General features: G+C 43.0%; 2 protein-coding genes across 2 annotated transcripts in view; both read right to left on the minus strand.

Moving 5' to 3' along the window:
* LOC6507717 overlaps positions 1-12768 on the minus strand; it is a 101816-nt gene that overhangs the window by 35951 nt on the left and 53097 nt on the right. Inside the window, exon 4 of the mRNA XM_014909938.2 lies at positions 7511-7612. The gene's annotated coding sequence lies outside the window, so the exon portion shown is untranslated. The remainder of the gene's footprint in view (positions 1-7510; positions 7613-12768) is intronic.
* On the minus strand, positions 2340-3138 carry LOC6507715. The gene has a single exon (XM_001956166.4). The coding sequence runs from the start codon at positions 2976-2978 to the stop codon at positions 2604-2606; it is 375 nt and encodes a 124-aa protein (XP_001956202.1). The 5' UTR covers positions 2979-3138; the 3' UTR covers positions 2340-2603.

A 12768-nucleotide genomic window follows, 5' to 3' on the forward strand; every position in this document is an offset into this window, starting at 1 on the left:
GAGGATGACAACCAACTAATTGAATTTGCTACTTAGTGAAATGTGAAATGTTAACAACTTTTGTGGGACATTTGCTTGTAGGCTGTAGGCTGTGAAAAGGAAACTTTTCGTAATCCAGACCAGACACACACACCCATATACACAAACTTAAGGACATTAAAGTGCAACGACAGTTGCAGGAGCAGCCATTAAATTTGCGCAATTAACCAGACGCAAACGGAGACTGTGTCTGGGCTGAAGTTGCTCAACTTTGCTAAACTAATTAAAATGCATATTCTACTGGCCCGGCTGTGCAACACCACTCGCCCCCACTCTCCATCCGTCTCCACCATTTGCCAGTGGCAACATAAATGCGAAAACTTTCGCTTAGTCGCCAAGTTACAGGCAACAATGCAACATGCCAGCAAATGGGATAGGTAAACAAATGGATGGCAGCCTAAGTCAGAGCAACAGCATCAGCTCCTGCATCCACTCCGTTCACTGTTGTGGCAACATCCTCCACATGCAACCTCGGCCGTTGGCAGTGGCAGACGCAGAAGAGGAGGACACGTTGATGACAGTTTTGTCCAGGGCCCCTGCAATTTGTATAACATGCTGGGCAGTTCCTGCCAACTCTGGCGGAGTCCCCCTTCGTTACTTCGCATTTTGTTAAAGCAAAACTTTTTGTAAACTCATTAGGGCAGTTGGCCAAGCAGGCAGCCAAGCGACTGCGCTAACCAAACGGGCCAAAACCAACTCCACAGCCGCCAACAAGGGCGGCACAGAAGGCAACTTTTTGAAAGAAAACAGAAAGTCTGTGACAGTAAAGTGCACTAAAAGAAAAAGGCTTAAACAATTATAAAATTAGAGGAATTAAAATGAGAACTTTAGTAAGAAATTACCATCTTAAGTTCAAGATTAAAGCTTAGCTTACTATGTAATAATTCTGTTCAAAAAGTTGTAGGGAAATCCACTTTTTTCTCTCTGTAACAAAGGGTCAGAGTCATTGGGGGGAAAAAAGGTCCTGGCTGGTTGTGGGGCACAGGAGCAGGACTGAACACCGGGATAAACAAAAGGCAAAGACCTGGCCAAGATAAACAGGCAACTTCTTATGCAGGCCCGGCTCACTGTCGCTTTTCATGCGGCTAAACATGCCCGACGGTGCAGTTGAAATTTTATTTATTGCATTAACTCGAGACCGCCTGGAAACGCAGGTCGCCGGACGTAGTTCGGAGGTGGGCATTGGGACCACGACTGGTTGCTCATAATAAAAGTAATGAAAATGATGTTCATAATGAAGTACACTAATCGACTGCTGCCGCTTTAAGTTTTAGGCCTTGAAATTGATTTAAATTCTCTCCTGAAAAAGGCTCGAGGGGAAGTTTGAACGATTAAGCGAGGACGACAAATGTCGATGCATGAATAAATAAATTGTATATAGAAAATGGACATATGGAGTTGTGGCAGCAGCGTGGTTCCTTTGCCAGGGAATTGATTGTGTGGAAAATTTAATGTGAGTGTGTGCGACATATTTTATAGCATACTTTTGAGTGTTTGCAAATGGCATTGCCCACATTCTGCATAATTGCAAGCATATGTAAAATATCAGAACACCCACAGCTCCGGGATGAGTGTGTATTTTGGATTTTAATTGTTAACACTCACATTCACTTTGGCTGAGGTTTCTGTTTGAGCATCGCAACTCATTTCAATAATAAAATTGACTTACTGGCCGCATTATGTGCACCATTTATTTATAATTTTGCGAGGGCTGCCTGCGAGCGACGGGGGGCGAGGGCTGCCTGCATTTATTAATAATATTTGAGTGAAAATAATGATGTTGGTGTTAAGTTAAGTGTAAAGCACTTTGTGAAAATTATTTTCCAATTAAATGCAACGCGGTGCCCTTTCCCCACATCGCCATCACTCATATTTGTGTTGAATAAAAATTATGTCGATGCGGCAGGTCAATGCACCCGAGAAACTCATAAATTCCTAATGAATTGTGGTCCAGATAAGAGACCGAAATACGGGAGTCAGGGAAAAGATGATTTCACTTGACAGATGTCAAGATGCTGCACAGCAACTCAATTAGTGGATGCCACAAATTGGCCTCAGTAAATAGTTACGTTGAGGTTGCTGCTGTCCACACGTATGCTGGTTGTGCCTTTATGTCTTGTCTCCCCATTGTGACAGGCATAGACATTGCAAAAATAATATTTACAGCAGGCGGTCATCATAAAGACAACAATATGCAGAAACAAATTGAATCCGATGATTTAAATTAAACGCTTTTGCGAATCATAAATCATTTCTTATAACATGAAAATAAATTGTTTTGGTTTAAAGATGCTTTTGGTTTATTTGTACTCTTAACTTACTTTCTAACTCATAAAATCGAAGCCTAGCTTAACATTTTACCTTGTTTAGATGTATAGATTTATGCAGTACCCGCCACTTAAACTATTTATCATTAATCGAAGCTTTAAATTAATAAGATGAGACAGCTTTGCAGATACCAACACAGAGTCCGTTTCTTGATAATTTTTTAATTATTTGAGGCCACAATTTACCGACTTTGCTCAAGTCAAAGCCAGGATTGATGAACTGTTTTCGTGAAGTTCTCATAGCTCCGTGCTCTCCATTTGGGGATTGGCGTTTTTAATTCCAAGGTTCCTCAGTTTGCGTAGCCGAAGGATCTGATTTTTGAGCTTGTGCCGGAAAACGATTTGGTTGTTGACGGTTTTCAAGTCCTCGACGCTGCAACCTTTCAAGTTGCGCACTGTTTTGGCCAGAAGCGTATCCGTGATGACGTATTTGGCCTTGGACAGTCGCATGTACTCCACATTTTTGCGGGATAGTTGCTGGCGGTACAGGTAAAGGTGGTATCCCACGTTGGGTGGATGTTGCTGCTGCTTTTGGTAGCAGTGCTGCTGTTGTTGCGATGTTGCTGCTGGCATGTTTTCGCTTTCGTTGATGAGTTTCTGGTAGCGCGGCATTTTTGGTTGGCAGTCGTTTTCAAGATTATTGCTTACGATGTTGCTTGTTCAACGTTTGATGATCGTTTGATGTCCTTTCCACCGCGAGCAGTGAGTTTTATAGATACTGGGCTGCCAAATCATGGTACCTGACCCCTTTGCGGGCGACTTTTTTTTGGGACCCTCAACCCTCTTCCATCAGCCCGCTACCTGCCCACATGACTTATGCCTCAGCTACTGCCGCAATAAAAAACAATTCATTCTTAATCTGGCGACCGCTATAAAGTTTTCGTATTTTGCAAACACTTTCATTCTTAATCCGTTCCACTAATCCGCCCACGCGGCCGCCCTGGCAATCTACAACATGAAAAAACATCTCAACTGTCGCGTATAAAAAGATTAAGTGACATTACACAACGTATTTTCCCAAGCAGCTGAAAAATTCAGCAAATGCCGATGAGCATGCACTTTCCTGTCTAGAAAAGGGTAAACTGCAAAGCAAGGAAGGATGTCAGCCGAATAGGATTAGTGAGCCGTTGCAGCTGCTCCGCCTTCCAGGATTCATTAATGATCACCGAGAGGGATGGAAGAAACTTGAGTTCTCTTCGCGAATTATGAAATCTCACCTGGAGAAAATATTAATAGTACTTTTCTAGAAAATTAGTTAAAGAATAATAAATCAATGATAGCAGACAATGAAAAAATTTAGAAAAAAAAATTGTAGAAACAATGTAATATTTATTTCTCTATTAATCAGAAAGCTATTATACTTTAGTTGGGAATTTGCAACTTGGCTTATTCCCCTCGAGTTAAGACATTATTTTTGAATCCTTGTACAAAGTATGACTTGGCTACTTGAAAAGCGCCGAGATCAACTTTCAAAGTGCGTTGTCAGAGGCGGTGGGCAGCGATGCAAAGTGCACTCGGATGAAAATGGAATGGAAAATGTCGCATAGATTTCATGGAAACTTTTGCACATTTTCACATTTTTTGTTTTTGCATAAACCATCATGTCAAATTCTTGATCAAATAAAACAAAGTTAAACCTACTTTTTGTGAGCTAAAATAAATACGCCCAGGAAGGGGCCAGGCAACAAAAATATAAGTAATCAGTTGTGACAGCCAAGAGAAGTGGGAAAATATGAGGAGCGTCGGCGAAGAAAGTGATAGACCTCTCGCAAAATTATTTCAAACTTTTGCTTTTTTTATTTCTTAAAGCTTAACGAGACGAAACGAAACTTTTTCAAAGTTAAATGTTGAAATAAGCAATTTTCGCGTTCATCTATGGAGTACACACATACTGTAGACTAGACAAGATGAGGCTAAAGGAGAAAAAAAAGATTGAAAAGTAATTGCATTCAAGAGCTTGTAGGTAAAAATTTATGGCCATAGTGCACAAGAATCTAGGAAAAGGGCAAAAACACAGCGGAGTGAATAAAAAAATGATGCTGATGCCGCTATAGCTGTTGGTATTGCAGTTGCTGTTGCTGTTGCTATTGCAGTTGCTATTGCTGTTGCTGCTGGGAAATATTGAAAATGTAATTCCAACTGTTGTCTGCCCTTCTGCCCGGCGATGGTAATTGCAAAAACCGGGAAAGCAGCTCGAACAGCATAACAGTATTACGAGTACCAGAAGCGAAAGCAGCTCCATTCGGAATAAAAGTAAGTTAAATTGAAAATGAAATGCAATCAGCTTGGGCTCTTTTCTGCACTTCTTTGCCGGTCAGAGGCGCTTGAATCAGTATCTCTATCTGCATCTGCATCGAAATCTTTATGGGTATTTGTATCTGCTGGACGTGCTTCAATTGCAGTTGAATTATTAACGGAAGGTGTCAACATTTTAGTTGTCTAATTGAGGCAGCAATTGGATCATTACAAATGTAGTGAGTAATTTGACTTTAAGAGGAACAATTTCGAAAAGATAATTCCAGGGTAGAAGCCAATTTTCGAATGCTTATACACTTAAAGGGGTACAGCAATCGTCTCAAGTACTATCTTTTTTCCAGGGCAATTTTCTGCCAATTTCTGACAGTTTATGATGGGCAAACATTCAATATCCATTTTGGGCCTCCTTTTATGGCTTATTCTGCAAGGATATTTGTACAAAGTTTCCCCTCCATCTAGTCATCCAGCCATCCAACTGGATGTTATATGCACAAGTGTGTATCCCGGCTAAGGCAAAGGCTTTTCTGACTGCACAATGAAATTGAAACATATTTAGGTGAGCTCTTGTCCTTAGGCCGTCCGAAGACAGGCAAGGATTGGGGCGAGAGATCCTGCCAGAACAGAGGCAAATTGAATTGAATACAGATGAAAGTCCATCTGGGTGCTTAAAGGCTGGCTCAAGTCTTCTTGGGGCGCCCCTCCTACTGCTGCGGTAACCGAAAGTGCAGTGTCACAACATTTGAAGACACTTATCGCCTAATCAAAATGTCATAAATCAAGCAACTCGGGGGCGGCCGGCTTGGAGTGACAGCTCTGCGCGGACTGGCCAGTGGCCACTGAGAAGTGCCTGCTAAGCGTTAATTCGCTGGACTTCAGCTGACACGATAAACAGGGGACTTTGGGTCGCTCTCAGAACCGGGTGTAAATCAAATCAAATGACAATTAAAGCGCCATTCAAAGCCAAACGCCCCACTCGAAATGCAAGTCGCATGCAAAAAGTGCAGCTGGCAAATATTCGAAAGCTAAAAATGGGACAGGAAGCCGGCGAAAGGAGTGGGTTGGTGGTGGCAATTAATTAAGGCAAACCTCAGCGACATTGCTCAAAAGTATGCAACACACGAACCGCAAAGGCAATGAAATATTGCAATCACTAAAAGAATGAAAAGCCACCGAAGGCGGAGGAAAATGCGAAAGAGTCGGGGATGGCGGAGCAGTCGCAGAAGGGTATGGGTGCTGGTTAGTCAGAGAAGCCAGAGACGCTGGAAGCTTTGGGGTTTTCTTCCACAGCTCTGTCTTCGTCTCAGCCCTGCTCCGACTTCTCCTTTTTAGTCGTCTCGGTTGGCTGGCTGACGCCCGCTTGCCAAAATTAGTTTCTGTGTCAAAAGTTTGAAATGAGCAAGCTCCTCTTGGCTACGGCTATTGCACTAAGAAAAATCCATGGTTATATTTTGCTACTCATTCAGGCATTTATGACTTTTCCACATTTTTATTAGATCTATTTCAAAAAAGTGGGTTGTTTGTGTCTTGACAAAAATGATACAAATTTTTAACATTCATTTAAAGAAACCATTTTTTCAATATGTTTATAATTAATATCATCACCATATACATTTGTCATAATTAACATATTCAAATATTTAAAAGCCCCTATCAATCATACAAAAAAATTCAATTGCCAGAATTTCTACCTCTTTAGGGAAATAAATTAGCCAAATATTTTGGAAATATTCACTTTTTGTACCAAAATTTTCATTTCCATAAATCTTGTTTACTTCTGTAAATGGTGCTTATATTTTCACCGTGTTCTTGGAACTACCAATAAAAACTACCCAACGCAAAGAAGGAAGCCAGAGGAAAAACTACTCGGCTGAGGGCGGCGAGAGGACAAAGTTTGCGCTGCGCTGATGTAGTTAAGAATTGGCAGCAAATGCTGCTTAATTTCAAAAGAAACTTTACGTATTTGTCATGCGGCGCACATTCATTGCGGTGTTCATTTGAGCGCTCATTCAGGCAGTAGACCAAAAACCCAAAGAAAAAGCCAAACGCAAACCGGAGGCCACAGAGTCCAGGAACCCGCCCAAAAGAATTTGACAAACGTTGCCTTGGTCACTCGCTCGCCAGTGACGAGAAGATGAAGATGACTATGCTTCTGCATTGGACATTCGCTTAATAATTCATCAGAATCACATCCAAAGAAGTGGCGATCCCAGTGTGAGTCGGGGAACTCGCGTTAATTTGCGGTGGCCTAGTGAATGCGGTAGTAGCCCCCTTGCGGCGCTCTTCTTCGGGCACTTGTGCGCCTCATTTCCTGTGGCCGACTGCCATTTGACTTGCAGTTTCCGTTTCCGTTTCAATGACGCTTTGATTGGCCTTGCGGTATCCGCCTGTCGACCCCGCGACCCGCGACCTCGCCGCCAAAGGTTTGACTATTAAGCGATAATTATTTGTGTGGGCAACGCGATTCTTTGCCGACCGCATCGCAAACGTTCGAGGGTTTCGGGCACTTCCAATGCGAGTATTTGGTGAGCAGAAGTTGAGTTCCTGCCGACACACTTAATGGCCAAAGTTGATCTATTTGAGCCAAGGTTCTAAATTAAGGCAAGACTGGACAGGATCTTTTCATAATGTCTCAAAAAATATATCTCAAAAATCAAATCACTTGAAGACCTCTAACTAGTTTGCTGAGCAACTATTGGCCGTTTGACGCTTCAACGGAAGGAATAAATAAATATTTGATTGCAAATCGAAATCTGTTTGGCTGCTGCATACAACAGTCTCAAAAGCGCAAATACAATAAAACAGATTAAATATGGCTCGATGGGTCAAGCAAATACTTTTGCACGTATTGAGATATTCGTATCTGTATCTTTTGGCACTAAGTATCTCACCTGGTTAGTCTCTCTATCTTTCCGTCGTTCGGCCGTTCAATGGCTTTTCGTTATTTTTCTGGGCTGTTTTTGTGGGTTTTCCTGATGCTTTTGCTGCTCCCACTGCAAGTAAACATAAATAAATTGTTATCTTATTAGTGCTGAGTGGCATTGGACTGATATTTGAATTTCGGGCATCGCCCAGCACAGTACAGCGCAGCAGAGCAATACAGCACGTTATTTAGTGTTCAGTGGAAAAGCAAAACAATTGCGATGCGAATTGCAATCTTTACGTTTAATTTAGCCGCCGAAAGTTGCGCGCAATTAAGCAGCCATGCAACGCATCAATTTATTTAATTTTCATGTTTATTCCTATTTGTATTTGTTGTTGAATTTGCATTGGTTTGCTTTGCAGATAAACAACACACTGGGTGCGTGCCTATCGGATCGATGGAAGCGGAAAGTGGGCATTGGGTGGCTGGGTGGTTGGGTGGTTGGGTGGTTGGGCGGTTGGGAAACTTCATTATCACCCACCGGATAATGGGGAGCTTGGGCGTGGGCGTTGATTTCTTTGGCCGTTAACATTTCCGGGCCGAGGTGCGATGCAGTCGTGTGTGAAAATGATTTTAAAATTGGCGCTGAATTGTGCAAAGACAATCAAAAGGCAATGGCGTTGATGATAATGGCGGAAAACAAAGCAAAAGGAGAAGAGCGACGTGCTGCTGCTGGTGGTGCTGGTAGGGAGAGGTGAAATTTTGACAGCTTTTAATTGTGCAGCGAGGTGAGCAATGCTGCTGAATATATATTTGCCAAATATACACATTTAACTGACTTTGCCGCATGCAATTATCAAAACGCATCACGCGTCAGAGCCAGGCCCAGGCCCGAATGATAAGAGCAGGTAGTGGCAAAAAGCGGCACTCTGCCACATTTTGAGGGAGAAAGGGTGCTGGTGGCAGAGGCGACCCGGGAGCAGGCGGGTAACTGTCAGCTTAACGCCTCAACGAGCAAAGTGACGGCAAAATTGCATTTGCCTTGGAGGCCGCCGCCGCAATTAACGCGGCATCATTTCTATCCAACTTGGTGATATTTTAACTTTACTTGGATTAGACTGAGATTTTAACACTTTCCCCTAATGTTGCATTAAACATAGTATTTATAGAGTTGCTTCTTCCCAGCCGAGGCATAATATTTATACGACAATTATAATATTTACTCAAGACCAAGATCCGTTTTCAGGGGCTAAGTGTGACTTTCGTTAGTAGACCAAAGTGTGAGTTTTCTAGCCCTGATGCGTCAGGCCTCTATGACTGATGGTCTTAATGGCAAAAATGGCAAAGTGAGTGCGCACTTTAAGCCAAGAAAACGGCAAGATGCAGTCATCATCATCGGTTGTGTAAGCCCAAGACCTTCAAGCCATTTATAAGATTCTCATACTCCTATGCAGTCAGCGGTTTTAATTAAAAAACGTTGAGCTTTTCCCTGGCATTGGAGAATTATGTAAATGCTCCTCCAACTACGTCTCTAGATCCTGCTCCTCTCGATTCCACGGAAAAGTTAACGAAGCATAAATCTGTGCGCCGTCGTCTTGTTTCTCGCTGATAAGCTACAATCAAATGCAATCAAACTAAATTCAATTTAATGGCCAAAGTCAGACTGCAGACTGGAGACTGGAGATTAAAGAGCAAGGAGCAGTCGCGCTGCAATTGAAGTCAAGTCAGTTGGAAGGGAGCAGACCGGCAGCCAGCAAGCATCTAAATTACCAGCTCAAGCTCAGGTTCAATCTCTCAATCTCAGGCGCAATCTGGGGCTCCTTTCGCTTCGAGGTGGCCAAATATTGCTGGGAATTGATTAGATACGCCTAGTTGTGCTCAAACTAGAGCCGGATGCAAGGATCGGCTTAAACGCAACCAATACTTGCCTAAAATTTAACCATTGATGGCATTGGGGCATGGTTTCTGCATAAAAGAAGAAGCTTGTATATATTAATTTTCCCAGAAAGCCTTGCTGTTGTGAGGTAAACTAATATGCAACCTCCAAGTGGACTTGGGGCGTGGGGAAGCTGCACCGCTACCGACAGCTCGCTTGTTGCAGTTGGAGGGGCAGTGGCCACCTGCCACCGCCGCTGTCTGTTCCCCTTTCGACTGACTGACTCTCCCACTTTTCTGGCAATTCAAGCGTTTCGAAAACGCTTCTGAGCCGGCAGCTCTGGCCTCTGCCCTTCTTTTTGCCCTCTGTCTAGTCTATCACTAGCGCCCCTTCAATGCACTTCGTTCCTGCCCTCCGCCCGGATCCGGCCTGCTCCGATTTTATTGGCATCGAAGGCCCATCGACAGGCTGCGACCGCAGAACTAAGCCTGTGCCACTGTCTACACTGGGAAAGGCATTAGTTCTCCTTACAAGTTATTATTAATTTTTGAATATTAACTAAATAATGTAGTACCTCTAAATAGTAGGTAAATCCAACAAGACAAAAACTAGAGGTAGTCATTAATAGAAAGAAATTTATAATCTTTTTATTTATGGACTTTTTTGCCAGTGTCCTGGAACTGTTTCCTTTCTGTGGCTTTTTTATGCAGCTTGATGGCTGGCTTTCGATTTCGCCCTCAACTGCACTCCACTTGCCGAATTTCTGTTTGACTGTGTGCTGGAGTGAGTGTTTGCTTAACATTGTTCGATACTTGGTTCGGCGGTTGTTCGCCGCTTTCCGCCCAATCCAACCCGACCCATCCACTCCCACTGGCACCCACTCTCACTCCACCACGACTTCTTGGCTTCTGTTCATTTCTTGACTTGTATGTTTATCTCCAATGATTTGCGATTTTCCGGCAATTTACGCAAAAATATGTGACGAAATTTCAGCTCTCCCCCACAGGCCCCTACTCTCTGTGTGTGTCTACTGAACTGCAACAGTTTCGTGTTTTTCTTATTCCATTTTAAAATATCTATCTTCCCCCAGCCCGGGCCCCACCATCTTTATGCGTTGCGCGCGTGATGCCAGAGCCCCAAAAATGTGCAGAGGAAATTAGCGTGCAAAAATGTTGATGGCAAATATTTGTCGAGGGACGGGGGCCTTGGGGGGATAAAATTGAAGACAACAACGGCAGCTCCCACGCTTTTCCATTTGCTTAACGAATTTGGTAGATTGTCTCTGGCATTTGGCTGCAGTTAATTGAATTCGAAAGGTGAAAGGAAAATACTCAGGGACGGATGGGACGGGATCGATTTTGGATCGGATCGGATGGAAGTCGACGATAACAATGAAATAATTCACTGCCTGATTTATCGGCCTGGAACAGACGCAAACAGCCATCGATTGTCGGTTAAAAAGGGCCGAGATTTGATTGCCAAAAGGTGAGGTGTTCATTTTTTAAACGCGGACTCGGAAGAGGTGAACGAAAGGCATCATGGGCAATTATTTAATTGTCAGGGCTTGCCGGAGCGAAATTACATTTATATTACGTAAATTTAATAATTCCAGATCCTCTCTCTTTTTCATTTTATTTCTATTATATTTTCAAACAATAATATTTACTTATGCACTTGTCAGAGTGCCATTTGCTTGGCAAATAACAATAAAAATTTGCTCAAATAAAATGTTTAAATGAAAACCTTAGGGAAAATGCCTGTGGCCGGGACATCATCATTATCGTCGTCGTTATCTCCGAGATAATTGTCGCCATTGTCAGCAACATAATGATCATGTGCTGATTTGATAATTAAAAGCAAACATTAAGCGAAAGCGGCACAGTACAAGTAAGCCTCTGCGAATACTAAAGCCGCCATAAAATGCCCGCAAAAAAGCAGGGAAAAAAAAAGCAAACGATTTTCTTAAATGCCTTCAAGATAGCCTTGCTTGAGCCAAAGAGCCCCTGCTGACCAATAGAGGCAGAGTTTACTACTTGGACTCATAGGTAGTGGCACCTAAAAAAATATTGTATAGAAAATGGATAAAGGGTGTCTTAAAGTCATAAAAATTTAAGCTTAGTCTGTTCGACAGATATTTTTTATGGATAATAGTTTGAAGAGATCTTTATAGTCACCTTTCTTATATGGTAAGTTTTCAGTGTACCACCCCATTCCACTTTACTCCAGTGACTCGCATCCTCCACTAGATGTGTCCACTAGGTAACAGTAGCAGCCGGGGACTGTCTCAGTGTCTAACTGTGGCAGCGATAACAACTTTCGTGCGTGGCCAGGAGCGTAGAAGAGGGGGGCCTCCAGTCAGTACCAGGAGGGGGTACTAGATGGCGGGAGAAAAAAAAGCAGACAGCTCCGGCTCCTCCTCCTCCTCCCCGAAAGTTCCTGGATAGGAACACGTTTCGATTCGTTTCGTGGCGACAAGGTTTTTGCTCCGCTGATGAACTCGCTCCGGCTTTGGGTTTACCCTCATCCCCATGCCCCATGCCCCTCCCCATTCCACCCTATCAACAAGCAGCTCCATCGATTTATCTGCTGCCGGCCAACGCATTTTTCATTAACACGCCGGCGAAAAGTAGTTGATCCGCTTTTGGCCGTTACACTTACATCTGTGTATATGCGATACATCTTATTGTATCTGTATCTGGCAGATACGCTGGCTGGCAGATATATGTGCGAGTACAACGCAACAACCGCAAGCCCAAAACCAGACCTTGTGCCACTTTATGTGCGTGCCCCGAGAATATGAGGCGAAAACAAAAAAACCAACAAAATACTAACTGGCCAATTGATTAACGCTAATCGACGCCATTTTGTGCAGTTTTAATAAAGGTGAGGAGGAGGTGGGTTGAATGAGCTTGTCGATGAGGTTTTCTTTTTATTTTTTTGATAAATTTTTAGCTGCTTTTCGTAAGGAGTTGACGTCGTTCATTGGCTCTGAAAAAAAGCCGGATTATTCGGGGAGCGGTCGAGCAACTGTAAATTGCAGCACCGGCCACTGAGCATCAAGCATCGAACACAAAAATCTCGTTTGCCTAATAGCCGAGTTCAAGTTGAATGGCTCAATTTCTCAATCTATCAATTGGCGTCGAAGTGGCCGTCGAATCAGCGTCAGCAGCAACATCATCGTAATTTTTAATTAACCGTCAAATAAATTGAAAACACATACCAATGCAGCAGTCAGTTCAACAGTAAATACAACAACATTGACAACATGAGAGATTCAGGTAAAGATACAGATACAGAACAGAGGGATACAATTTTGAACAACAATGCAGTTGGGGCCGAAAATAGCCGAGGATCGCAGTGGGGAACCCTCATAAAGTACTGTATCTTACGGTCCAAACGCGAACGGGTTT

Source organism: Drosophila ananassae, chromosome 2R (genome assembly GCF_017639315.1).
Source record: "Drosophila ananassae strain 14024-0371.13 chromosome 2R, ASM1763931v2, whole genome shotgun sequence".
Classification (NCBI taxonomy): domain Eukaryota; kingdom Metazoa; phylum Arthropoda; class Insecta; order Diptera; family Drosophilidae; genus Drosophila; species Drosophila ananassae.